Raw genomic sequence first — 26152 nt, forward strand, 5'->3', positions numbered from 1 at the left:
GCACTGACCCTTGAGAAATATTAGCCTGCCATCCTGCAGGCTGAAGAACAATCATTTACCACAACTTGCTGTTTTCTGTCCTCAAGACGATTTTTTATTCAAGCTCACATTGATCCTCCTATTCCATGAGCTCAATTTTGTTAACTACACTTGGATGTTGTACTTTGACCAATGCTTTCTTAAAATCTATAAAAATAATATCCATTGCTAACCCCTCATTAACCTTCTTATTTCATCAAAAAATTCAATTAGTCAGACATAATCTGCCTTTTTCAAATCTGTGTTGTTTCTCCTTAACAAACTAAACCCTCTCAGAATCGCAGAAAAGGCCCTTTGGCACCAACTATCTAATCCCATTTGCTGGCACTTGGCCCATAGCCTTGAATGTTGTGGCGTGCCATGTGCTCATCCAGGTACTTTTTAAAGGATGTGAAGCAACCCACCTCTACCACCCTCCCAGGCAGTGCATTCAGACCATCACCACCCTCTGGGAAAAAACTAATTTTCCTCAAATCTCCCCTAAACATCCTGCCCCGCACTTTGAACTTGTGTCCCCTCATAACTGACCCTTCAACTGAGGGGAATAGCTGCTCCCCATCCACTCTGTTCATGCCCTCATAATCATGTAAACCTCAATCAGGTCCCCCCCTCAGTCTTCTCTGCTCCAGTGAAAATAACCCAAGCCTTTCCAACCTCTCTTTATAACTTCAATGTCCCATCCCAGGCAACATCCTAGTGCATCACCTCTGCACCCACTCCAGTGCAATCACATCCTTCCTTAATGTGGTGACCAGAATGGCACACAGTACTCCAGTAGGGGTCTCACCAAAGTTCTATACAACTTCAACTTAACCCCCCTGCTTTTGTAATCTATGCCTCGGTTGATAAAGGCAAGTGTTCCATATGCCTTTATCACCACCCTATTAACCTGCCCTTTTGCCTTCCGAGATCTATGGACAAACATGCCAGGGTCCCTTTGTTCCTCACAACTTCCCAGTGTCAGCCTATTTGTTGAATATTTCCATGTCACATTACTCTTTCCAAAGTATATCACCTCACACTTTTCAGGGTTAAATTCCATCTGCCACTTTTCTGCCCATTTAACCAATCCGTCTCTCTATTTCTGTAACGCAAAACACTCAACCTCACTGTTAACCACCCGGCCAATCTTTGTTTCATCCGCACCCTCCAAGTGCCTGTTATTTGTTTTCTCTGACTGTTGTTTCTAAAACTGTTAAACTGACTGGTCTATAGATACTCGGAATATCCTTACACTCTTTCTTGGACAAGGGTGCCACATATGTCACTTTCCAACCCTCTGACACCTCTCCCCCATCTAGCAAAAATTTGAAGATGACAGCAAACTCTCCCATTGTCTCCACCCCCTCTTCCCTTGGCAACCTGGGATATAAGCCATCTAGACCATGTGCCATATCCATTCCAAGTATAGGCAGCCTTTTCAGTATATCCTACCTATCAATTTTTACCTTGTCCATTACCTCTACCGTCTCCACTTCTACCAACATTTGTCCGATTCCTATCTTTAGTAAACACTAATACAAAACATTCATTAAGTATTCTTGCCTTGCCAGTGTTCCAAAGATTATATTGTCTTCTGTCTCCATTAGGCCCAAGACCGCCTATTTCTACCCGCTTACTATTTATATGCCAGTAGATGTTTTTCGGCTTCCTTTTTTCTTTAAGTCCATTTTATTCTCATTCTTTCTTCCCCATCATCCAAGGAACCTTGGCTGTGGTTTCCTTCCCATTCCCTTGTATCGGAATGGACATAGCCTGTACCTGAAACATCACTTTCTTAAAGGTCTCCACTGTTCTGATACAGAATTTCCTGTCAAACTTTGCTTCCATTTTACCTGAAGTAGATCCCTTCTCGTCCCATTGAACTTAGCCCTCTTCCAATTTCTATTTCTATTTTTAGATTGTGCCTTGTTCTTCTCCATTACTAATCTTAACCTTACGATACAATGCTCATTCTACCACAGACACTTGGTTCACTTGTCCCATCTCATTCCCCAGCACAGTTCAAGTCATGCTTCCTTCAGACTGAAAATGCACTGGTCAACTGCTCCTGAACACATTTCAAAAATTCCTTTCCCTCCTTTCCCTTTCATCTAACATTATCCCAATCAATATTGGGGAATTGAAGTCCCCAAATATCACCACTCTCTAAATATTGCACGTCTGTAATTTCTCTGTAGATTTGCTCCTCTATTCCTTTCAGGCCTATGGAATACCCCAGTTGCATGCCAACAGCTGTGAACAAACTGGATTCCATCCTTGCCTCATCTAGGACATCCTTTCTTTCCAAAACTACAATGTCTTCCCTAATCAGTACTGCCACCCCACCTCTTTTTTTCTTCCCTATCTTTCATGAACACTTTGTGTTTGTGCATGTTAGGTTCTCAGTCCTCATCATTTTTAAGGCACGTTTTCATTACTCCCTCTACACCACATTCCCATGAGGACATTGGTCCCAGTCCAACTGAAATACACTCTGTCCCATTTGAACAGATGCCTCCTATCTCAGAATTGGTCTCAATGACCAAGAATCTGAAGCTCTCCTTCCTACACCATGCCTCAATCCATGTATTGAACCTCCCTATCTCCTTATTTCTACTCTTGCTAGGACATGGCTTTGGGAGTAATCAGACATGACTACCTTCAATGTCCTACTTGTTATGTTCTTCGCTAGCAACCAAAAGTCTGACTGTAGGACCTGAATACTTGCACACTTAATGTTGTTGGCATTCACATGCACCACGACTTCTGGCAGCATGGTGGCACAGTGGTTAACACTGCTGCTTCACAGCACTAGGGAACTGGGTTCAACTCCGGCCTTGGGTGACTCTGTGTGGAGTTTGCACTATCTCCCCATCTCTGCGTGGGTTTCCATCGGGTGCTGTGGCTTCCTCCTACAGTCCAAGGATGTGCAGGTTAGGTGGATTGGCCAACTTAAATTGCCCCTTAGTGTCCAAAGATGTGCATTTAGGTGGGTTGTGGGGATGGGGTTTGGGGGGGGTGGGGCGGCGGTTTGGCGTGGGTGTGGTGCACTTTCAGGTGCTTGGCGCAGTCTTGATGGACTGTATGACCTCCCTCTGCACTGTAGAAATTCTATGATTCTGGATCATTCCGTTCCCTCTGTAGAATATTCTGCACTTTCTTCATGATGTTCTTTACATTGGCACCAGGGAGACAACAGAAAAGTGGGTCTGATGATGACAGTTAGAGATATGCCTATCCCCTGACTGTAGAATCTTCTGTGAGCCTGCATTTCTATTCTTTGCTGTTTCTCCTTGGTGCCACGGTTGGGATTGCATTCCTTCAAAGTGGGTCATTCACAGCAGCCTTCAATTTTGAGTACCAATTTGAGAGTTGCACACTCCCCCGGAAGACTCATGTACTTCTTGCCTCTCCCTACTCTTCTAGATGGTTATCCATCTACCATCCTGAGATTTGTCTGCCTGTGGGGTGGCCATCTTCTGGAACTTATGCTCAGGGAAACTGTCAGCCTCCTTGAAACTGTCTTGCAATCTTCAAAATCCTGAGCTCGAGCTCAAACAGCTACAGACTCTTCCTACACTTCTGGTCCCACACATGAATTGTCCTGCGGTTCCCACATGACACAGGAACAGGCCTCAGCTGTCTATCCATATCTAAAGTCAATTCTATTTCCTATTTTCAGATCCAGTTAGCAGCTCAATTAAAGTATAAATTTTAATTAATGCCTCTCGATCTCTGCTCTCAAGTCTCGCCGTCTCCTGGTCTCTTTTCTGGTTTTGATTTCTTGTAGCTTTTTTTTTAAGCACAGGAATAGCACTCTATCTCTTCTCTCACTGCACAGAATTCTCTCATTCACTGGAATTTAGTGCTCTATAGTAGCAGTACTCCATAGAACTGGGCTCTCGTGCAATAGTAAAAGCCTACAAATAAAAATTTCAAAGGCCCGCTGACAGTGATTACTAGTTTTAATACTAATGCACGATCAATTGCACAAAAGACTCAGATTGGGTACAACTGTGGCTTTATTGCAGTCAGATGTGTGGCCTCCTACTGCAGCTGGCGAAATGGCAGATCAATGGAGGACACGCATATTTACATGGCTCCTTATGGGCGGAGCCAGCCGGCAGGGGCTACCGGCGAACCTGTAGTACAGGTCCTACCTTACATCCCCTAATACAGGTGTACACAGTGGTTCACCACAAATACACCACCTAATTAATTAACTGTGTATCTGCCACTAGCAGACTTCTTCTAACTTTCTCATTTAGAAAGTACTCTGTTCTACCCTATTTAGGACGAATCTAACCTTTGCCTTCATTGAAATCCATTTGGCACAGTTTTGCCAATTCACTTCCTTGTACAATATTTGCAATGGCTCCCTTTGTGGTTTCAGAAAACTTGGATATTTGATTTTTTAAATCTTTCTATCTTAGTTGTTGATAAATATGGTGGAAAGGTGAGGGCCAAGATGCAATTCGCTCGACATAGTGGGATTTGCGCTAGATTCAACGTGGCCGGAGAATCGCCAGCTTGACTTCGATTGCCACCACGGAAGCTGAGGAAATTTAAATTTAATTAGTAAATAATAAAAAGCAAGGACTTAATTAACCAGCCACATTCTGCTGGAATTGGGACGGGATGCTGCCATTAGATCCCAGGAGAGGCCTTTTCCAGGATTCCAGACGGTTGTTCATAGAATTCCTACAGTGCAGAAGGAGACCATTTGGCCCATCAAGTCTGCACCGACCCCTCGAAAGGGCACCCTATCTAGATTCTATCCCCCATAAACTCACCCAACCTTTGGACATTTATCATGGCCAATCCACCTAACCTGCACATCTTTGGACTGTGGGAGGAAACACACACAGACATGGGGAGAACGTAAAAATTCCACACATACCGTCACCCGAGATCGGAATCAAACCTGGGTCTCTGGAGCAGTGAGGCAACAGTGCTAACCACTGCACCACTGTGCCACCCTAACGAGATCTCGCGAGACATCACAATCAGGATCCTGCCCACAAAGGCCAGATGACACCAGCTCCCGGGATGTTCCGGCTTTGCCTTACATCCCCTAGGAGGAGATCCCAACCAGGCATCATTTAGCACTGGTCCCCACAAAAGGGACCTGGAGTGACAGCAACAAACATGCAAATCTGATGGTGAAGAGCATGCCATTTCCAAGCTTCTGACTCCACCAATGTTGGTTGAGTCTGTGATGGAGTTGGCAGGTGGAATCATCCTGGCACCTGGTCAGATTTTCGGCTTTGTGCCATTCATATAGCACAACCCAGCACAGTGATGATTTATACCTCAAAGCACACCAGATGAACGACGTTGCACCAAATGTAACAATAAAATTAAGCGGGCTTATTCTATAAGCATGTAATTCAGAATACTTTGAATAAGCTGTGCACTTTTAAGTTTGAAGTTTTTTAAATCCTTATCTGACTCTTGGAAATATAATTGAAGTATAAGCTATTTTAGTAGCTTCCTGTTTAAGATGTTAGATGGCTTGCACTGATTTGAATGAACACTTTCCTCCAGCTAACTCACAATTTAATTTAAATTTAACTGGACTTTAATTCAGCCATAATATCAATGCATATGCCTTTCAGAAAAGGTTAAGGTATAAATTCAAGACCACATGGATTGCCTAGGCTGCATTCTATATATATAGCTGCAAAGGGGTTATTGATCTTAACTCTGCATTTCACCATTCATGCACTGAACCACTGCGACATGTGTGGCAAACCCAGGGCTGTTCATCTCACCGTCTTTGTGAAGTAGCTTTTTACAAGACAGTTTTACTGCATGATTCACTGAAGCATTATCAGTTCAACTCGTGTGCAAAATAGAAATAGATTGCAGGCCATTTCAAACATCTATCATTCTGAAATCATTCCAGTATTGAGGGAGGTCAAGTGGATAAGCTGTCCAAAACCTCTGGGAATTACTCAAGAGCAGGAGGCTGTTGTGAATTAATAATCTAACTGTGGAGTCATTTACAGATTCTCACACAGTGTCCTTTTACAAACAGCTACAGAATTCAAACCGCTGGTTTAGTTGGAACCACCTTCCCAAAAATAGGTGCCGGACAGGTGCAGTCAGTAAACCCTGGCTAAGATATGAGGCTGCATGGCAGATCCATTTTTTACATGGAAAGAAACAATTGACAGTTAAATTCAACTGCGACAGACACTAATGTATATTCATACAGGCATTTTCTAAGGGCAACACAGTCTATTGGGGAAAGAAAATCTGACTTCCTCCCAAAAATCCCCGCAAATTAAATATGTATACTCTTCATTTGCTGTTAAATTTACTGGCCAAGTCAGAGGCACCATATTAAATCAATAACATTACAATACAATCTTTCCTTAAGATATTGCAAGGATTTATTTGGTAGTTCGCTCTTTAAAATGTCTTACTTGAATGCAAGCTTAAATGTTTATACACTGTTCGGATTCTTAATATGAATTTAAGTAAGAGTACCGGCTCATTACTGAGGATTAGCCTAAACAGTGATGCCATCAGTGATTAATTGGCCAGTAAGTACATTGGAATTAATTAGCAGAACATGATTGTTACTGTCCGTGTATCTGGCCTGTCGGCTGTTGGAAAATTTTGAAACAATACAATAATGTTGGGGTGCACAAATACAATCTGTTTATGCTTTTGTGTACAGGGGACACTGTGGCATTCCTCAGCAGTTACTGCTTCACCACTGACTGCAGAATCTTTGGATGAGACTGTTGCTGGATTTGACACAATAGAAGAATTTCTCAGGCATTTAGATCCAGATTTCTGGGAAGAAGACTTAAACAATATTTTTCAAGCAACACCCCGGTTTCGTGGCAGAACATTTCATCATCAACGGAAGACCAAAGGTAAAAGTTAATTAATTATTAAGTGATAATGATTAAAACATTATTATGCTTTAAAATCAATAAGATTGTATGATTTTTTGGGGGCATTTCCTATTACAGGATCAGTCAATGAAAATTCCATTAAAAATAAATCAACCTTTACCTGGAGTCCCTGTTATATCTAAAAGTGTTGCTGTGATAGGTAGTTCTACTGTTAACTATGTCTTGTAACATAGATGTAAAAGCAAGAACAGATACTGTGCCAGAATTCTCCGGTGGTAGAGATTCACCTTTCCCGCTGGCAGCGCACCCCAATGGGTTTCACGGCGGCATGGGGTGGTTTCAATGGCAAATCCCATTGACAAGCAGCAGGAGGGTTGTGGTGATCCACCACTGTATATATATGTGTGTGCCTGTATTAGGGGATGTACAAAGTACCTGTATTACAGGTTTGTCGGTAAGCCCCTGCTGGCTAGCTCCGCCCACAGGGAGCGGTATAAATATTCATGAGCTCTCCTGAGCTGCCATTCCACAGCTGCAGTCGAGGGAATAACATCACATGGTAATAAAGCCTCTCTTGTATCGATTCATGTCTTTGTGTGCAATTGTTAGCACATCAAGGATAGAATTCCGCTGCCAGCAAATGGAGCGGCACTGAGAAACAAACAGCTAGGGGACCGCAGAACCCCACCCTCTGTATTATACTTACTGCGAGAATTTGTGCAGTTCTGGCCACCTAATGGCCCCTCAGGAAGCTTTATATTCTCACTTAAATGTATACATCAGTGAGAATAGGCTATCCAAAATGAATCCACAAAATTCAAACCTGTTCCTACCAGTTCTAATCTGCACACGTCTGGGTTCCGACATCTATTTCACCAAAATCATATGGCTAATTTATCCGGGCAACCACCCATGTAAACCATGGATGTGCAATTTATAACATGTCCCCATGTCCCCTCCTGAGAAAATAGCAAAGGCCAGATTCAGGTCGGCACTTCCAATATTTTTGTATAGACGGGGGAGCATCTTCCCTGTCACCTTTCTTCCCCTCCCAATCGTTCCCCATTATTCCATTCTCCTATTATCCCATTACCTCTTGCATCTGCCTGTCCCATTCTCCCAACTCCATCCCTCCCTAGCTCCAATTATCCCACCTGAAAAGATCTATTCATGAGCAATGTGACAAGAAATCACCTTGTAGTATTTAAAAAGTATATACTAGGGAGATCTCTCGATGGCCCATTAAATAGTGAACCAGACACGATCCAAGTTCAGTCCCCGATCTGAATTGATTGATCTTGCCAGTCTGCAATGGGACAGGAAATTGAGCTCAGTTAATCCAGGCTAAAAAGGAAAAGAAATTAGCTATATTTCCTATAGCTAATCATAATCCAATGCTTTCTACTCAACGTCAGATAATGGCAGGATCACTACAGTCGAGACTGCCACAACCTTTCTGTATAATTTGCCGAAACAACGTGAGATATTAGGGTGTTGTCAGTGCAGGTACAAAAATCAAAAGGCAAAAAAATTGAGTACTTTGAATGCTTACATCTTGAAAAATTACATCATAAACTATTAAGACACAATAATATGGCAATCGTCATAACTACAAGCAAAGGACAACAGGATTTCATATTCAAAAATTTTCTGCTAATGTCCATTCAAACTGAAATCCCCAAATTTTAACCGCTCTAACAGCCTGAACAGGAACTCATTCAGCCTAGCACGGACTCACAACACGTGCTGAGAGAATCAACTGGTTCGGACAAGACTTAGGTCTCTCGTTTAAGTTAGCATTATTTAGACCCACAGTCATCGTGTGTTAGTTAGTTAGAAGTAGTTAATAAAATTAAGTTGAACCTTCATCAGTGTTGGAAGTGTCTGTTCATCTCTCAAGCCTACACTAGCCAACACATCACTGTCCACTCAGCTCATTGGCTCAGTAACAGAAAGGAGTCAATTCAATTTTAAAATATTGTCAGGGGAAAGAGTTAGGAGTAGGCCACTGTGAAGTTGGAATTTGTGTCAGACTTTGCCAGTGACGAGTATTTGCCACAGTTGGAGGGATTGCCATAAGAAACCAGCGTCAGCCTTAGCTCCTGACTAATGTAACTGCCACAGGATCAAGGGTTGCCTTAAGAATCCAGTATTGGAGATCACTGGATCCAATATAGACATAACTTCCTCAATGCAAACAAACAAAAATATCCCCCAGTAGCTCAAATTTTGTTCTGTCCATCAAAATATGTTGAAATTAGAACTGATAATTCCTTGGCTTTGGTTCACCAATACCTGCAACAATTTCTACCTAAGTTATGGAATCCATGTGTCACTTGCTACATACATCCCTAGAGCTCGACAGCACTGATGATTCGCTCCTCAAGTTTGGGATGACATTTTTAACCTTCAAAGAATCGAGGAAGTTAGAAAAACGTAAACTGAACAAATTAAGCATTAATTTGATACATTACTAGTGTTGCCAGTATCATGTCCTATGTCAATTTGTCGAAAGAACTAAGAACAATACAGCACAGGAGCAGGCCCTTTGGCACTCCAAGCCTGTACCGGTCATGATACTACCAAAAATGTGTTTTGTTATTTTTGATTTACACTTGTGAGATATAGAGGAATGAGTGCCCAATGAGTAAAGATCTTCCCCCATCCTTTTTACTGCTATCATTACCACATTTCTACCTCATTTAATTTTTATTAATCAATTTTTGAAGTTGGACTAATGCCCTTGATTTTATTTCTGAGGAAGATATTTGGAGAACTTTATTAAGGTATTCCAGTCACACCATGTCACGCAAAAGGAAACCATTTTGTGACACCCCAAGACATTTTTGTGCAAATATTTCAATCGGCATAGATGGAATCCATTGATCTGCTAATCCTTTATCCTGATACCCTGGCTTTTGTCAATACACCATGACATTCGTTCCTCAGAACTATTTATAGTAACAATGTTTCTGCATTTCTTTTCACAAGTACAAAGCCACAGTTCTAACCACTGAAATGTGCTCAAGCTGTAATAGCACAGAAAGGAGCAGAGTTCTGTGATAATGAAATGCACAGTGATGTTGACTTTGCATTTTTAATATGGCTTTGGTGCAGCACAATAATTATGTGTAATATTTATACATAAGTAATATCATATTATTATTCCTGAGCAAATTAACCTCTTTGGGATAGAGTGAGGGTTGGCTAAATTGGTCCCTGTGATGAGGTGGTTGTCGATTGATGAGGCTAAGTAAATTGGGCTTATACTCTATGGAGTTTTGAAGAATGAGAGGCGATCTCATTGAAAACTACAAAATTCTGAAAAGGCTTGATATTTTAAACGCTGAGAGATTGTTTCTGCCTGTTGCGACTATAAAAACGGGGATACAGTCTCAGGATATGGGGCCAATCAGTTAGGGCTGAGATGAAGGGAAATTTCTTCACTCAAATAGTTGTGAATCTTTGGGATTCTCTACCCCAGGGGTTGTGGGTGATCCATTGTTGAATACATTTAAGGCTGGGAGACATTTTTTAATCTCTCAGGGAATTAAGGAATATCGGGACTGGATGGGAAAATGGAGTTGATGTCAAAGATCAGGCATGATGATATTGAAAAATAGAGCAGGCTCGATGATCCACTCCTACTTTTCTTTGTGTTCTTGAGTGAAAATTAGTTTTAGAGTCTTTGCAAAATTATGTCCTCGTAAGGTGAAATGATCAGGAAGAGTTATTGATAGTTGCAATGAGATGATCTTTTCCTCTCTGTTCAAGGATAAAAGTTCTGAGAATCAGGCATAGTAAAAAGATGTTATTGGAAAAGTGAAAAAGCATAAGACATAAACTAGTACAAGACCTCTTTTTAACCTTTGTTTATTGCTAACGCCATATGAAAATTCCTTTTCTAAGCATTAGAGGTGTTATTCCTTGAACAAGAAGATATGGCAGTCCCAAGCCTTTGTTAATGGTGTTCTGTAAATCTGATAGTTTATCAGGAAATGTTTCTGGTTAGCATATCATTAATAAAATATAGCAAACATCACAACGGGCTTTGACGCCCGCCGCCCGGCGCCGGGGCTGGCCTAAAGGCCTTCGCCGGTTCGCGCATGCGCCGGTGCGTCAGCGGCCGCTGGCGTCACCACCGGTGCATGGGGGGTTCTCTTCCGCCTCTGCCATGGTGGAGGCCGTGGCGGTGGCGGAAGAAAAAGAGTGCCCCCATGGCACTGGTCCGCCGGCCGATCGGTGGGCCCTGATCGCGGGCCTGGCCACCGTGGGGGCACTCCCCGGGATCCGATCACCCGGCACCCCCCCCCAGGACTCCGGGGGCCTGCTCGCGCTGCCAATCCTGCCGCCACCAGAGGTGGTTGAAACCACGGCGGCGGGATTGGCCTCTCAGCGGCGGGACTTCGGCCCATCGCGGGCTGGAGAATCGCCGCGGGGGGGGAAGCCGATCGGCACGGGGGGTTCCCGCCCCTGCCAATTCCCGAGTGGCGGAGAATTCCGGCCACGGCAGGGATGGGATTTCCGCCGGCCCTGGGCGATTCTCCGACCCTGCGGGGGGTCGGAGAATTTCGCCCCATATCTCCACCCATTGCACACATCCATTGGAAGATGAATTTGTCATAGAACAAAAAACATACAGCACAGGAACATCCCTCTAAGCCTTTACCGGTCATGATACTAACCTTGCCCAAAACCCTCAGCACTGTCTTGGGCCGTATCCCTCTATACCCATCATATCCATGTATTTGTCAAGATACCTTTTGAACGGCGTTAATGTATCTGCTTCCACATCCTCCCCTGGCAATACGTTCCAGGTACTCACAACCCTCTGTGTAAAAAACCTGCCTTGAACATCTCCTCTAAACTTTGCCCCATGGACCTTAAACATATGCCCTCCAGTGACTGACCACTCCAACCTCTATCAGGTCACCCCTCATCCTCCATCTTTCAAATAAAAACAGCCTGAGTCTATTCAGCCTCTCCGCATAGCTGACACACTCCAGACCAGGCCTCGATCTAGTTAGTGAGGCATTACCTCCCCTTCATAAAACCATGCTGTTTATTGCTAATGAGTCCATTTGTTTCCAAATGGGTATAAATCCTGTCCCTAAGAATTCTCTCCAATAATTTACCTACTAGCGACGTTATTATTACTATTATTACTAACAATGTAACTATTCCACCTATGCATGTTGAAGGCCAGGAATACGTTGAGCATTTTCATACCTTGGAAGCAACTCCTCTCAAAAGGCCACCATTTATGAGGAGCATTTGATAACAAGAATCTCTGCAAGACAACAGAAGTCGCAGTGTACAGAGCAGTTGTTGTCACAGCAATCCTGTACTGCAGCAAGACCTGGACTGTGTATCAGTGACACATGAGAGTGCTAGAGAAACTTAATTAGCAATGCCTCTGCCACCATCTCAGGCTTCAATGGGAGAACTGTCAAATAAATGCCTGTGTCCTTCTGTCAGCCATCTCCACAAACAATCAGGCAAATCTCCTGCAAAATCAACATTCATGGACTGAACTCTGCGTTCTGATGGTTAAAGGATCTTTCCCCACCAGTTCCAGTTTTCTCAACTCTTAAATGGCTAACTTTCCAGGGGAAGACAAAGGAAAAACGTCAAAGTCATCCTGAAGCTCTCCGAGATGCACAGCAGCATGGCATCAATGACTGGGAGGAGCTTGGTCCCAATTGGTCAGAATGGTGACAGCCAAGCTGCATCATGCTTCAAGTCCAAACACCTCAATGATGAGGCAGAGCAACAGTGGAGAAGGAAAGATAAGGAAGCAAATCCTATGCTGCAGATCTCACTACCTTTGGGGTGTGCTGCCCTACGATCTGCGGGTCAAGAATCAGCCTGCTCAGTCATATATGAAGACCCATGACAGAAACACGCAAACTTGAGGAGACGTCATCTTCAAATCGAGGGGCAGTCTACAATGATGATATATCACAGATTTAACACAAATTCCAATTTTAAATGGCAAGGATAAAGTGTTTCCAGCTGCTGAAAACAGGTCCACTGTTTGCCTGTCTTACTGGGCCCCAGCAGCTTTACTTTGGTGGCTTTGGTGTTTGCAAGAGGGCCACAGTTCAAGAGCCCTGAGGCACTCGCATTGGTTTCACACAGAAGTACAGATCTGTAGTTCATTAGATAGATGGTTATTTGTGTAAGTAGCTTGACAAATGCGCAGTGACGTTATGTAAATAGTCTTCACGAGTGGCAGGAAGTGGCTGCAGTTGGAGAAGACAGATAGTGCTGGGATCATTTTTCAAACTCAGGCAGCTTGCTGGCCAAGAATACTGCTGAAGAATATGGGTGTAAATGCCTGATTAGTTTCTTTTCCATGAAATTCGAGCAAGTGAAATTCCTGCCAAAAGTATGATTTTGTAAAATGACTTTTTATTAGTTGCAAGGAGCTTCTTGTGACACATACAAGGAACAGAAAATTCTGATAATTATATAATATTGCTTCAGAGCTGCCAATGGGGAACACCAAGCAAGGGCTAATATTCTCTCTTTTTATCGTGATGTAACTGAGAAATGTCTACGGGCATGATTTAACTACTGTGTTGTGCCTGTGGTGGTTTCATAACCGGTACAGGCTTGGAGGGCCGAAGGGCCTGTTCCTGCACTGTATTTTCTATATATACATAGAACAGTACAGCACAGAACAGGCCCTTCAGCCCTCGATGTTGTGCCGAACAATGATCACCCTACTTTAAACCCACGTAACCCGTATACCCGTAACCCAACAATCCCCCCATTAACCTTACACTACGGGCAATTTAGCATGGCCAATCCACCTAACCCGCACATCTTTGGACTGTGGGAGGAAACCGGAGCACCCGGAGGAAACCCACGCACACACAGGGAGGACGTGCAGACTCCACACAGACAGTGACCCAGCCGGGAATCGAACCTGGGACCCTGGAGCTGTGAAGCATTGATGCTAACCACCATGCTACCGTGAGGCCTGTTCTTTGGTGTGGATCTGGGCCCACCCGTTAAATAGGGCGAAAGGCTAAAATTGAGATTCGTGAATCAGTTTGCTATCTGACCGGCCCGCTCCCAATGGTGAGTTCTAGATCTCGCCCAAATAGGGCAAGCATATCATTAACCCTAATTTGCATTAATTTCCACCTCATTAGCGAGATTGAAGTTGAATGTAACGGCCTCCCGGAAATTAACCGGCTCCCCCGCGAATCACGTGGGCGTCATTTTTACCCCTTTTTAAAAACTTGAAGCTGGCACATTGGCGGTATTGGTGGCCCTGTTGCTGGCCCCTCTGACCCCCTCCGGGGAACAGGATGTACCATCTCTCATTCGCAAGGTCAAGAAGCCTGTTCAGGTTGGTGCCTACAAAGCGAGGAGCAGTTCTGCGCGCTGCCATGCTTGTAGGTTGACTGGGAGTGGTGAAGGAGCGTTTAAAAGCAGCTCTTCATTGTTAGTGGTGAGATGCTGAGGCACGAGTCCGGCAAATCAGACGTCGAGATAGCCAGCAATGGTGAGATGCTCATGGGACTCATTTTTGGCACTAATTGCTATTAAATACGGGTCGCGAGCTTGCTGACCCGGTCGTCAGAAACACTCCGCCAATCAAGCCCAAAATGACACTTTGAAATGTTTCCATTAAATTGCGCTCCTTCTCGGAGGAACTTCTGGTGACAGCAAGAGGGAGGCAGCCGCACGTTGGAGGGCTCCCACTTGGAAATAGAATTTTCGGGGTTTTAATGCCCAGTCCCAGGGTCAGCGGAGGCTGAAAAAGTTGTAGGAAGGCACAGTGAGGAGAAATGCCTTAGTCTGCGAAAAAAACAGCCGTGAAAAAGGGGGCTAATGAAAGTCCGCCAGTGAGTGAAAAAGTCGGCGTGGGAACTGTAAGGAAAGTGGAGGCTGGGGCGCCAGGGGAGGCCGCATTGCTCATGGCAGAAGCAATGACCAAGGTGATGGCCGAGGAACTTGAATGACAGTTCACAAAGCACATGGAAGCGATGAAGAAAGAGATGGGAGAGGTATTGAAAGTGCTGGTGGAGGAGGCGATTGCCCCGGTGAGGGCGGTGGTATCGAGCGCAGTGGCGGAGGTGCGGGAGCAAGGTGAGACACTGAAGGAAGTGGAAGAAGCATTATCGCAGCACAGTGATCAACTCACCCTGGTGGGGAAGGAGCTGCGGAGGGTGAAACATACCATCAAGGGTCTGCGAGCCAAAATGAAAGACCTGGAAAACAGATCCAGGTTGCAGAATCTGAGGATTGTGGGTCTGCCCGAAGGGGTGGAAGGCCCGAGGCCAACGGAATATTTTGCCACGATGTTGGCGGAGCTATTGGGGGAGGGGATGACCCCCCTCGATACGAATTGGATCGGGCTCATATGTAGTGGAGGCCTATACCAAAGGTGAGTGAGCCGCCAAGAGTAGTGACTGTTTGTTTCCGTAGGTACAGCGTGAAGGAGAAAGTCCTATGCTGGGCAAAGCAGAAGCCGGTGATGCAGTGGGCTGGAGTTGATATACGCATATACCAGGACTTTAAGGTGGAGTTGGCGAAGAGACGGGCGGCCTTCGGCCAGGTGAAGTAGGCACTGTACAACACCAAGGTGCCATGCAGCATAGTGTATCCAGCTAAGTTGAGGGTGACCTACAAATCCAAGGACTTTTATTTTAGGATGGCGGAAGCAGGAGGGGTTTGCGAAGGCGGAAGGACTGTGGCAAAACTGAGAAATGGGACTAAGAGCTGGTCTCGTACTGATGTAGCCTCATGTAACTTTATTTTTTCACTATGTGTTGATGTATGTACTAAATGACTTGATACTGTATATTTGGACAAGAACATAAGAACATAAGAACATAAGAACTAGGAGTAGGAGTAGGCCATCTGGCCCCTCGAGCCTGCTCCACCATTCAATTAGATCATGGCTGATCTTTTGTGGACTCAGCTCCACTTTCCGGCCCGAACACCATAACCCTTAATCCCTTTATTCTTCAAAAAACTATCTATCTTTACCTTAAAAACATGTAATGAAGGAGCCTCAACTGCTTCACTGGGCAAGGAATTCCATAGATTCACAACCCTTTGGGTGAAGAAGTTCCTCCTAAACTCAGTTCTAAATCTACTTCCCCTTATTTTGAGGCTATGCCCCCTAGTTCTGCTGTCACCCACCAGTGGAAACAACCTGCCCGCATCTATCCTATCTATTCCCTTCATAATTTTAAATGTTTCTATAAGATCCCCCCTCATCCTTCTAAATTCCAACGAGTACAGTCCCAGTCTACTCAACCTCTCCTCATAATCCAACCCCTTCAGCTCTGGGATTAACCTAGTGAATCTCCTCTGCACACCCTCCAGCGCCAGTACGTCCTTTCTCAAGTAAGGAGACCAAAACTGAACACAATACTCCAGGTGTGGCCGCACTAACACCTTATACAATTGCAACATAACCTCCCTAGTCTTAAACTCCATCCCTCTAGCAATGAAGGACAAAATTCCATTTGCCTTCTTAATCACCTGTTGCACTTGTAAACCAACCTTCTGTGACTCATGCACTAGCACACCCAAGTCTCTCTGAACAGCGGCATGCTTTAATATTTTATCGTTTAAATAATAATCCCGTTTGCTGTTATTTCTACCAAAATGGATAACCTCACATTTGTCAACATTGTATTCCATCTGCCAGACCCGAGCCCATTCACTTAACCTATCCAATTGCAACATAACCTCCCTAGTCTTAAACTCCATCCTTGGGACTTTCATTTGCAATGATGGTTCTTTGGGCCTTGGGTGTGTCTGCTGAGTGTGTCAAAGGGGATTCCTTTGTTTCCCTGGGGCCGGGCAGGGGGGAAGGAGACCCGGGCGGGGGCCTCCACACTGGTCGGTTTAAGCTGGTCAGTCAACGGGAGTGAGGTGGGAGGAGGGGCTGCGGCCATCTGAGCCTGGTAGAAGCAATGCCAACATTCAACGAACAAATAAAAATGCTTCACTATTTTCAGCAGAGTGACATGGTAAATTGTAACCGTAGCCTAGGCACGTCAATGGCAACTCACAGGATGGACATTTCTTCAGCATTAAATTATTGGAGCTATCTCAGGACAGGACCCAAATTCTTGTATTATGTCTCCTGCATTGTAATGATATGTATATGGACTGGGATGTAAAAAGTTAACAAGTTAATGATAATGCTTCTTACCACTGGAGGTAACCACAGAGCAGTCATATACATATCATGTGACTTGGGAATTCTGGGAGTTAAGAATTGGGAGTTAGAAGGAGTGAGAAGAGTGTCAGGCGTAGCGTGCAATTGTGTACTCGAGAGTTCTGTTCGTTAGAGATAGCATAGTTTAGTATAGAAACCTTCTACTTTAGGAATGTGAACGAATCTTAGTAGTGTGATAAATTTATAGTTTTGTTTATTAACAAAGCTTTGTGTTCTTTATTCAACACTACGCATCCAAGCCATCCACGTAAAGCAGAACACAACATACATCATTGTAAGCTCTTACTAGCTAAACCTTAATTTACTGCCAAACATAATAAAATGACATTAATTTTCACAACGGATAAAATGGTAACACCAGATTGTATATCTGTGTGCAAAGTGCTGCATAAATAACAGTTGAAATCATTATTATTTGGTGAAACAACTTCAATATGTACAACACTCTGGGAGCAGGACTGACAGCCCAAGAGAACATACTTTCTAAACATAGAGCACATCTTGTTACATTGTGCATATAATGAGAGTGCTAACTGGAACACCTTAATATGTGGCTTGGGGTAGTTTGTTCCAGGTACAAGTCAATTTTTGTCATTAGCATAATTACCTACAGCAAAACAGTGAAACAACTAGGGTGATCACTGGGTTTGGTAATAGCTTTTGAATATAGTGTATATATATGGTTCATAATGTTTAAATGATGATTGCACATCTTCATATGAAAGAATATTTCAGAAATGTAATAGCATAATAAACCATTTAGCCGAATTGCTGAGATCGAATAAAATTGTGATGCATTTGTCAAAAGAAAGTATTTTTGTTTGCAAGTCTGGAAAGCCTGCAAAAGGTATCAATGAGCACTTTCTGAACCAACTACCCAAAACAAGCACTTCTAATAGCAAAACAAAACTTACTTTCTTTAAATCTTCTTTTATAGCTGACTTGAACAGAATGAATAGTGATGTTAGACGCTACAGCTGTACACCAAGGAACTACTCTGTTAATCTTCGAGAAGAGCTCAGACAGACGAATGCAGTCTTCTTCCCTCGCTGCCTCCTTGTTCACCGTTGTGGGGGAAACTGTGCCTGTGGCACTGAACACTGGCGATCCTGCAACTGCATGTCAGCCAAAACTGTTATGAAATATCATGAGGTATTTGTCATTAAACTTTCCATACCTGAGACTGTGATATAATATGATTGTTCCAAAAAATGTCAGATACACGTCAGCACTAAAAGTGTGCAACATCCCTTGTTATTTTTTACCTTTGAAAATGTCATATTCGGGGTTTTTAAAGATGGAAGAATAGCTGAAATAAAAACAAAATATTCTGAAAATAGTCAGCAGATGAGCCAGCATCGGTGGAGGGAGGAGCAGATGTAAGGGCCAGGATTTTACAGGGTGGTGGTTGTCCCATCCTCTGGCCTGTTACTCAGGGGCACCAAACTTTGGGTTCTCAAGCCAGGTTTTACATTGATGAGACATTACTGCCTGGCATCAGGGCTCTCATACCTTTAGGGAGGAGATTCCACCTCCAAGACCTGCTGGTCGATTTAAGGGCTGGTAGCTCGTCAGTCCCAGGCAGCAGTGCCACCAGGAGAGGTGACCACTGTTGGGACTGCACCCTGCCAGGAACAACATCATGGACAGCACCCTGGCTCCAAGGTAGGTGGGGTCAAGGCCACCAGGGTCAGTCAGGCAGACTCCAGAAGGGAGGAGTGGTTGGTGAGGGGTGGGGGGGGGGGGGGGGGGGGAGAGGGGGGGTGGGGGGGGGGGGGGGGTGGAATTACAGCCTGGCATTGCTTGCAGCGAGAATCCCTCCACGAGCCACAAGGTGCCTGACCAGTAGGCCCCCATCCTGGAGCCTGCAAAGATGCCCCCAGAGTACACCTGTCGGTCTGCCATATGGTAGAGGCCTCCCTCACCACTGGTAAAATGCCAGAAGCAAAAAACAAGGACCTTTAACTATCCCTTAATTAGCCACGTTAGGACCTCAATTGACATTTGAGCAGGAGAGCAGTCAGTACCTTGCCACCACTGGTAAACTGCCTGCAGAAATGGGAAGGTGACAGGCATGCCATCTCCACCCACTTCTCTCCCAGCTGCCATCCCAGCCAACATTTCAAGGCAATCACCTTTGCTCAGAATGGGAAAAGATTAGAGATATGCGGGTTTAAGCAAGTACAGAGGCAGGGAAAAGGAGAGGGAAGAACAAAAGGACACTTTGGGGGCAAGTTGGAAGGCAGGGAGATTAAGTGACAATACAGATGATAGTGCAAGGGAAAAGGAGGTGGTAATGGGACAAGGATAGAAACAAATGATGAGTCCAGAGATGACGTAAATTGAAATGTAACAGGCTAGTCTCCAGGGAGCAGTCTCAGAGGGTGGATCATCAGACCGGTGAGTATATAAATGACTTATCTCAGGGATTCGTGACCCAGTCTCCAAGGAGCAGTCTCAGAGTGTGGAGCATCGGAATGGTGATTATATAGAGTAGCTCACCTTAGGGATTTGCATCCTAGTCTCCAGGTAGCAATCTCAGAGTGCGGAGAAGCGGAGCGGTGAGTATATAAAGTAACTTACCTCAGGGATTTGCAGCCTTGTCTCCAGGAAGCAATCTCGGAGGGCGGAACATTGGAGCGGTGAGTATCGGGGATTCCACTGAAGTTGAAAAGAAAGCTGTGACATGATTGGCTGGTAGGGAATCTATGCTAAATTTGAAATAAAAAACACTGCAAAACTCATTAAATAATTAATTAACTAAGTAGAGAAGGCCGGGCAGGCGATGTGCTGTAGCTGCATGATGTGGGAGCTGACAAGTCCCATTGCAAGTTGCAGTGACCACATCTGCAGCAAGTGTTTGTTGCTCCCAATGTTCTGGCTCATGATTGATGAGCTTAAGCCTGAGCTTTGGGACACTGTGAGACATCTGGGAGGGGGAGAGTTACATGGATCCTTTGTTTCAGGAGGCCGTCACACCCCGTGGATTAATACCTCAATTTGGCAAGTGGTCAGGGACAGCAGGGTGTGACTGTGAGTGAGGCAGGTAGAGGGATCCTGAATTCAGATATGGAGGAGCCTCAGCTCTTTACCTTGTCCAACGCCTGTGTGCTCCTTGTGTGGATGAGGGAAAGGACTGTAGGGAGGATGAGCTAGCTGACCACTGCGCCATGATATAGGAGGCCATTCAAACTGGGAGCTAGAGGCAAGTGATAGTTGTAAGGGATTTTATAATTGGGGGAACTGATAGCATCCTTTGTAAGCAGGATCGAGAGTCCCGCATGGTATGTTGCCTGCCCGATGAGGGACATCTCTAACTGGCTTGAAAGTGGTCCATGTTGGGACAAACAACATAGGCAAGACTAAGAAAGAGGACCTGTTTGGGGATTATCAGGAACTAGGAACAACTAAAGAACAGGTCCTCAAGGGTTAGAATCTCTGGATTACTACCCGAACCACATGCAAATTGACATGGGGTGAGGAAATTAGGGAAGTAAACACCTGGCTAAAGGAGTGGTGCAGGAAAGAGAGGTTCCATTTCATGGGGCACTGGCATCAGGGGGGATATGTACAGTTGGGTCGGTCTCCACCTGAGATCCACCTGGGATCAGTGGTCTAGCGAAAAGGATAAATAGGGTGCTCACAAGGACTTCATACTAACAAATGGGAAGAGAAGAGAAAGGTAAAATGACAAGAAATAAAATGGTTAATGGGAACCAAAGCAGCAGGTCAGCATGTGAAGAAAAGGTAGAGGTTAATAGTATGAATAGGCAGGGCCAGTGTAATGACTACAGAGGGGAAAGGAAGTTAAGAAGGCAAATGCAATTTTAGCATTCATGTCGAGAGAGCTAGAATACAAGAGCAGGAATGTACTTCTGAGGCTGTATAAGTCTATGGTCAGACCCTATTTGGAGTATTGTGAGCAGTTTTGAGCCCCGTGTGTAAGGAAGGATGTGCTGGCCTTGGAAAGGGTCCAGAGGTTCACAAGAATGATCCCTGGAATGAAGAGCTTGTCGTATGAGGAATGGTTGAGGACTCTGAGTCTGTACCCGTTGGAGTTTAGAAGGATGACGGGGGATCTTATTGAAACTTATACTGGATACTGCGTGGCCTGGATAGACTGGACATGGAGAGGATGTTTCCACTTGTAGGAAAAACTAGAATCAGAGAACACAATCTCAGACTGAATGGACGATCCTTTAAAACTGAGTTGAGGAGGAATTTCTTCTGCCAGAGGGTGGTGAATCTGTGTAACCCTTTGCCGCAGAACATAAAGAAAATGAAAAAAAAAATGAAATGAAAATCGCTTATTGTCACGAGTAGGCTTCAATGAAGTTACTGTGAAAAGCCCCTAGTCGCCACATTCCGGCGCCTGTTTGGGGAGGCTGGTACGGGAATTGAACCGTGCTGCTGGCCTGCCTTGGTCTGCTTTAAAAGCCAGCGATTTAGCCCAGTGTGCTAAATCAGTTAACTTTTTGAGCAAAATGATCTTCAGTGATTTGGCCTCCACAGCAAGCACAGCTCTCACAATGCTCAATGAAGGTAGTCCAGAGCCACCATAGTGTCAGAGGAATTCTGGCAATCAAGCTACACCCTGCCTTCATGTATCCCACATCTTAAATACAAGGTGAAGTTATGAACCACACAGGAGAATGCGGGTAGATGGCTTCCCTGCTAATCAGAATATCAATAGACCATGATCCGAATTACAGTACAACCAACATTGTACTTCAACTACAGTTCTGTACATGTTAGCAGAGGCATGTTACTAGCTGTGCTGCAAAGATCACCTTATTCTCTCCGAAACCATCCTTCCATTACTTATTTCAAATAAGGATGACATAAGTGTTTGTCTTAAAATGAAAGCAAATGTGAACCTCTAGAGGAATACGTTTCTTCTCCTATGACCTGCACTTGGCACAGGAAGCTGTAGTGTAGCAGTGGGTGGCACTTTACTGTACTTCATGCAATGCGTATCACATCATGGCCTACATTTCCGGTACTTGTTCAGCTTTCTTCACCTAGTCCTGTAAATGGATAATGCACAAAAATCTAAAATATTGAAAACTATTCAACCAACTCATCCTTGAATGAAAAATTTGTGACTTTCTTTTGACACATTTTCATTTATATCTATCAAGCCAACAATGTGTTAGTGCTAAAATGTCAATTCATCCTCTTTAAGTGCCCAATTTGCAGGCATGATTGGCCAAACATACAGATTGTGTGTATTTGCACTTGAGCTACTAAGCCTCAGTATCAGTGAGTAAGCAATCTACTGCACTTCCAACAACACTGTCTGTTACTTTAAGCTACACTTTCTACTCTGCACATACAGTAAACACCGTTGGCATATCATCAGCGGGCCTGACCCGGCATAGATGTAGCTCTTGCGGCAAAGAGAATGAAAGAAGATGGGAAGGAAAGTGAGAACAGATTATTGTGTTGGATGATCAGCCATGATCATAACGAATGGCAGCGGAGACTCGAAGGTCCAAATAGCATCCTCCTGCTCCTATTTTTTATGTTTCCATGACTCCTTATTTATTAGTGGGCGCATAGATCCAGGCGTCTTACATGCTTTTGACATCATAATCGACCGTTAACCTCATTCAGTCATGTGTACAATATAGTCCATATCAACATCTTAATCATCTCACATGATCAAAGTATTGTGCAACCTTGGTGGAGACTGAGGAAACATAAGACATGTGAGTGATACACATGCTGGATATGATCTCACTGCCACTTTTAGTTGCAGAGTTGTCGTCCAATAAATAGAAAAGTGTCCCTTCCTTTGGTAATTTCCTGTTATTAACATCTCAAGTCAAGCCTGGACATTCAGGTCATGACTTTAAGTGCTCAAGGCAGCACGGTGGTGCAGTGAATAGCACTGCCGTTTCACGGCACTGAGGTCCCAGGTTCGATCCCGGCTCTGGGTCACTGTCCATCTGGAGTTTGCACATTCTCCCCGTGTTTGCATGGGTTTCGCCCCACATCCCAAAGATGTGCAGGATAGGTGGATTGGCCATGCTAAATTGCCCCTTAATTGGAAAAATGAATTGGGTACTCTAAATTTATATTTTAAAAATTGACTTTAAATGCTCCCATAGAAACAGTTCGATCTTTTTTGCTGAGACTCACTCTTATACAAATTGGTGATGGGGTTCTTTTCAGGCAGATAGTCAAAATGTCTGCAGACATTGGGCTGGATTCTTCCACCCCACCCTGCCGCAAGAACGCTGCAGTGAGACACCGACAATGGAAAACTCCATTGACCTCGAGCGGGATTCTCCGATCGCTGGGCGAATGTGGCCAGAGAATCCCTCCCATTGCTAGACACAAAGTTCTTAAATGGCTATACTATAGTCTTGCCATCCTATTAACTGTCAAAATCCTTGGATAATCCTGCTGAACCTTCAAACATTGAACATAAGTAGTTCTCACAGATCTAACCATATCAGGACCACAGCAAACCTCTAAACTGATTTAATATTCATGAACTAATATGACTTTGCTGAATAAAAATTCAAACGAGAGGCTGCTTTCCTTTTGTATTTCACTTCACATCGAAGTCCACACAAGCCTAACTTTTAACATGAGCATGTACGATCACTCAGGAGGCCAATTATTCTTGAGTTGTGGAACAGCTCAGAAAACGTAAATTAATTTCAAAGTCTAGAAAGGCAGCTGTCATCGCGTCAGCCTCAGTCCTGATCAATCAAACCTCTTTCTATACTGTTAAGCTGAAAGGTATTTATGCATAATGAATTTGGAAAGGATTCAGTTGAAAGCTCTTTTTGATATTTCTGATATATACAGCGTGGAAATTACTTAGTGTTCTGAGTATACAAAAAGTCCCATGAACTAGATTTATGATTCCTTTCACAGTGCAGTTTACGTCAACTGCTTCAACTTTCTGTAAGATGTGTTGTGAGACTTGCGCAAGTCTTTCATCTAAAAGTAATAATTTGGGTCATGATTCAAACGTGACTGAATATTGCCTTGGCAATCAAAAATTAATTGATCTGAATTACACTGATAGCAATGTTAGTTGAGATTGTATAAATTTAGTGAAAGAAAATAGACAATTTTGGATTAGTCACTGTTAGGAACAAGGCTTAAGTGGCATTACTTTACAACTTTGTGGTGAATACTTAATCTATTGCACACTGATAAGAATCAAGACATTCAATTGTTTAACGCCATCCGACCTCCTTATGATGTTATTGTCTGTCGATTCAGCTTAATGACAAGTTTAGCAACAGAAATCTTTGGCCCTCTTAATTGTCCAGCTTGCAATCAAATAAATATGTTTAGAAATGAGCCTCCCCCGACTCCGACAATGGGTCCTGGGTCATCTGGAAGGTGAAAACAAATGTCTCATTGGTACTAATGACCAAAATTGATTTTTTTTTAATGATGTAGTAGATTTAATCTGTTAATATTGCCCAAGAAATAATTCTCCAGCTCTGTTGAATCATGCAGGTCGAATGTGAACTAGCTGTCCAAAAAAATCCATCAGAAGGTAAAACGGTACATGAGAACAGCAAGAACCTTAATACATGTGATTGAAAGAAATTGAATTTTTAATAAATCAAAATTCCAAACAAGAATAGGGAACATGAGAATAGGATGATTGCAGAACAATAATCACTTCCAAAGTTTCATGTTTTTATTTTATTATTCATGAAGCTATGGTTCTCGTATGAGTCGGAGGTGTAGGCTCAAACACCACTGCAGAGAGTTGAGTGCACAATGGCCGACACTCCAGTGCAGTACAGAGTGAGCACATATAGATCTCCGACAAAGTCATATTGGACTCGGAATGTGGACTGTTTCTCTCTCCATAGATGCTGCCAGACTGGCTGAGTTTTTTGGCACTTTCAGTTGTTATTCCAGTTTTTTAAAATTCATTTTTCCGGGATGTGTGCTTCACTGGCTAGGCCAGCATTTATTGCCCATCTCTAATTGCCCTTGCGAAGGTGGTGGTGGGCTGCCTTTGTGAAGCGCTAAGTCCATGTGTACGCCTGTTGTGCTGTTAGGGAGGGAATTCCAGGATTTTGACTCAGTGACAGTGAAGAAACGGCAATAGAAATCCAAGTCAGGATGGTGAGTGACTTAGAGGGAAACTTCCAAGTAGTGGTGTATTTGCTGCCCTTGTCCTTCAAAATAATAGTGGTCATCGGTTTGGAAGGTGCTCCCTAAGGAGCCTTGGTGAGTTCCTTCAGCACATCCGGCAGATGGTACACATGGGTGCTGCTGTGCCTCAGTGGTGGAGGGAGTGAATGTTTGTGGAAGGGGTGCCAATTAAGCGGGTTGCTTTGTCCTGGATAGTGTCTCGCTCTTGAGTGTTGTTGGAGCCTGCACACATTCAGGCAAGTAGGGAGTTTTCCATCACACTCCTCACTTGTGCCTTTTAGGTGGTGAACAGACTTTGGGGAATCAGGGGTAAGTTACTTGCCACAGGATGCCTAGCCTCTGACCTGCTCGTGTAACCACAGTATTTATATGGCTAGTCCAATTTAGTTTCTGGTCAACCGTAACTCCTGGGATGTTGGTAGTGGGAAATTCAGTGATGGTAATGCCATTGAATGTCAAGTGCCATTGTTTGATTCTCATTTATTGGTGGTGGTCATTGCCTGGCACTTCTGTGGCATGAATGTTACTTGCCACTTGTCAGTCCCAGCCTGGATATTGCCCAGGTCTTCTTGCATTTACACGTGGACTACTTCAGTATCTGAGGAGTCACGAATGGTCCTGAACATTGTGCAGTCATCCGTAAACATCCCCACATTTGACATTAGCTTGGAAGGAAGTTCATTGATGAAGCAGCTGAAGAGGGTTGGGCCTAGGTGACCCTGAGGAACTGCTGCATTGATGTCCAAGACTGAGATGACTGATATCCAACAACCATAACCATCTTAATTTGAGCTAGATATGACTCCTATCAGTAGAGAGTTTTCCCCTGATTCCCATTGACTCCAGTTTTGCTCAAGCTCCTTGATGCCATACCTGATCAAATGCTGCCTTGATGTCATGA

General features: G+C 44.0%; 1 protein-coding gene across 2 annotated transcripts in view; it reads left to right on the top strand.

The window, feature by feature from the left end:
- Positions 1 to 26152, top strand: part of pdgfd (platelet derived growth factor d) — a 212656-nt gene that overhangs the window by 158085 nt on the left and 28419 nt on the right. For both annotated transcript variants that reach the window (XM_038818181.1, XM_038818180.1), the window contains exons 5-6: positions 6710 to 6911; positions 18047 to 18261. In XM_038818181.1, coding sequence (XP_038674109.1) covers positions 6710 to 6911; positions 18047 to 18261 — 417 coding nt within the window. The remainder of the gene's footprint in view (positions 1 to 6709; positions 6912 to 18046; positions 18262 to 26152) is intronic.

This window comes from Scyliorhinus canicula, chromosome 14, assembly GCF_902713615.1.
Source record: "Scyliorhinus canicula chromosome 14, sScyCan1.1, whole genome shotgun sequence".
Taxonomy (NCBI): Eukaryota; Metazoa; Chordata; class Chondrichthyes; order Carcharhiniformes; family Scyliorhinidae; genus Scyliorhinus; species Scyliorhinus canicula.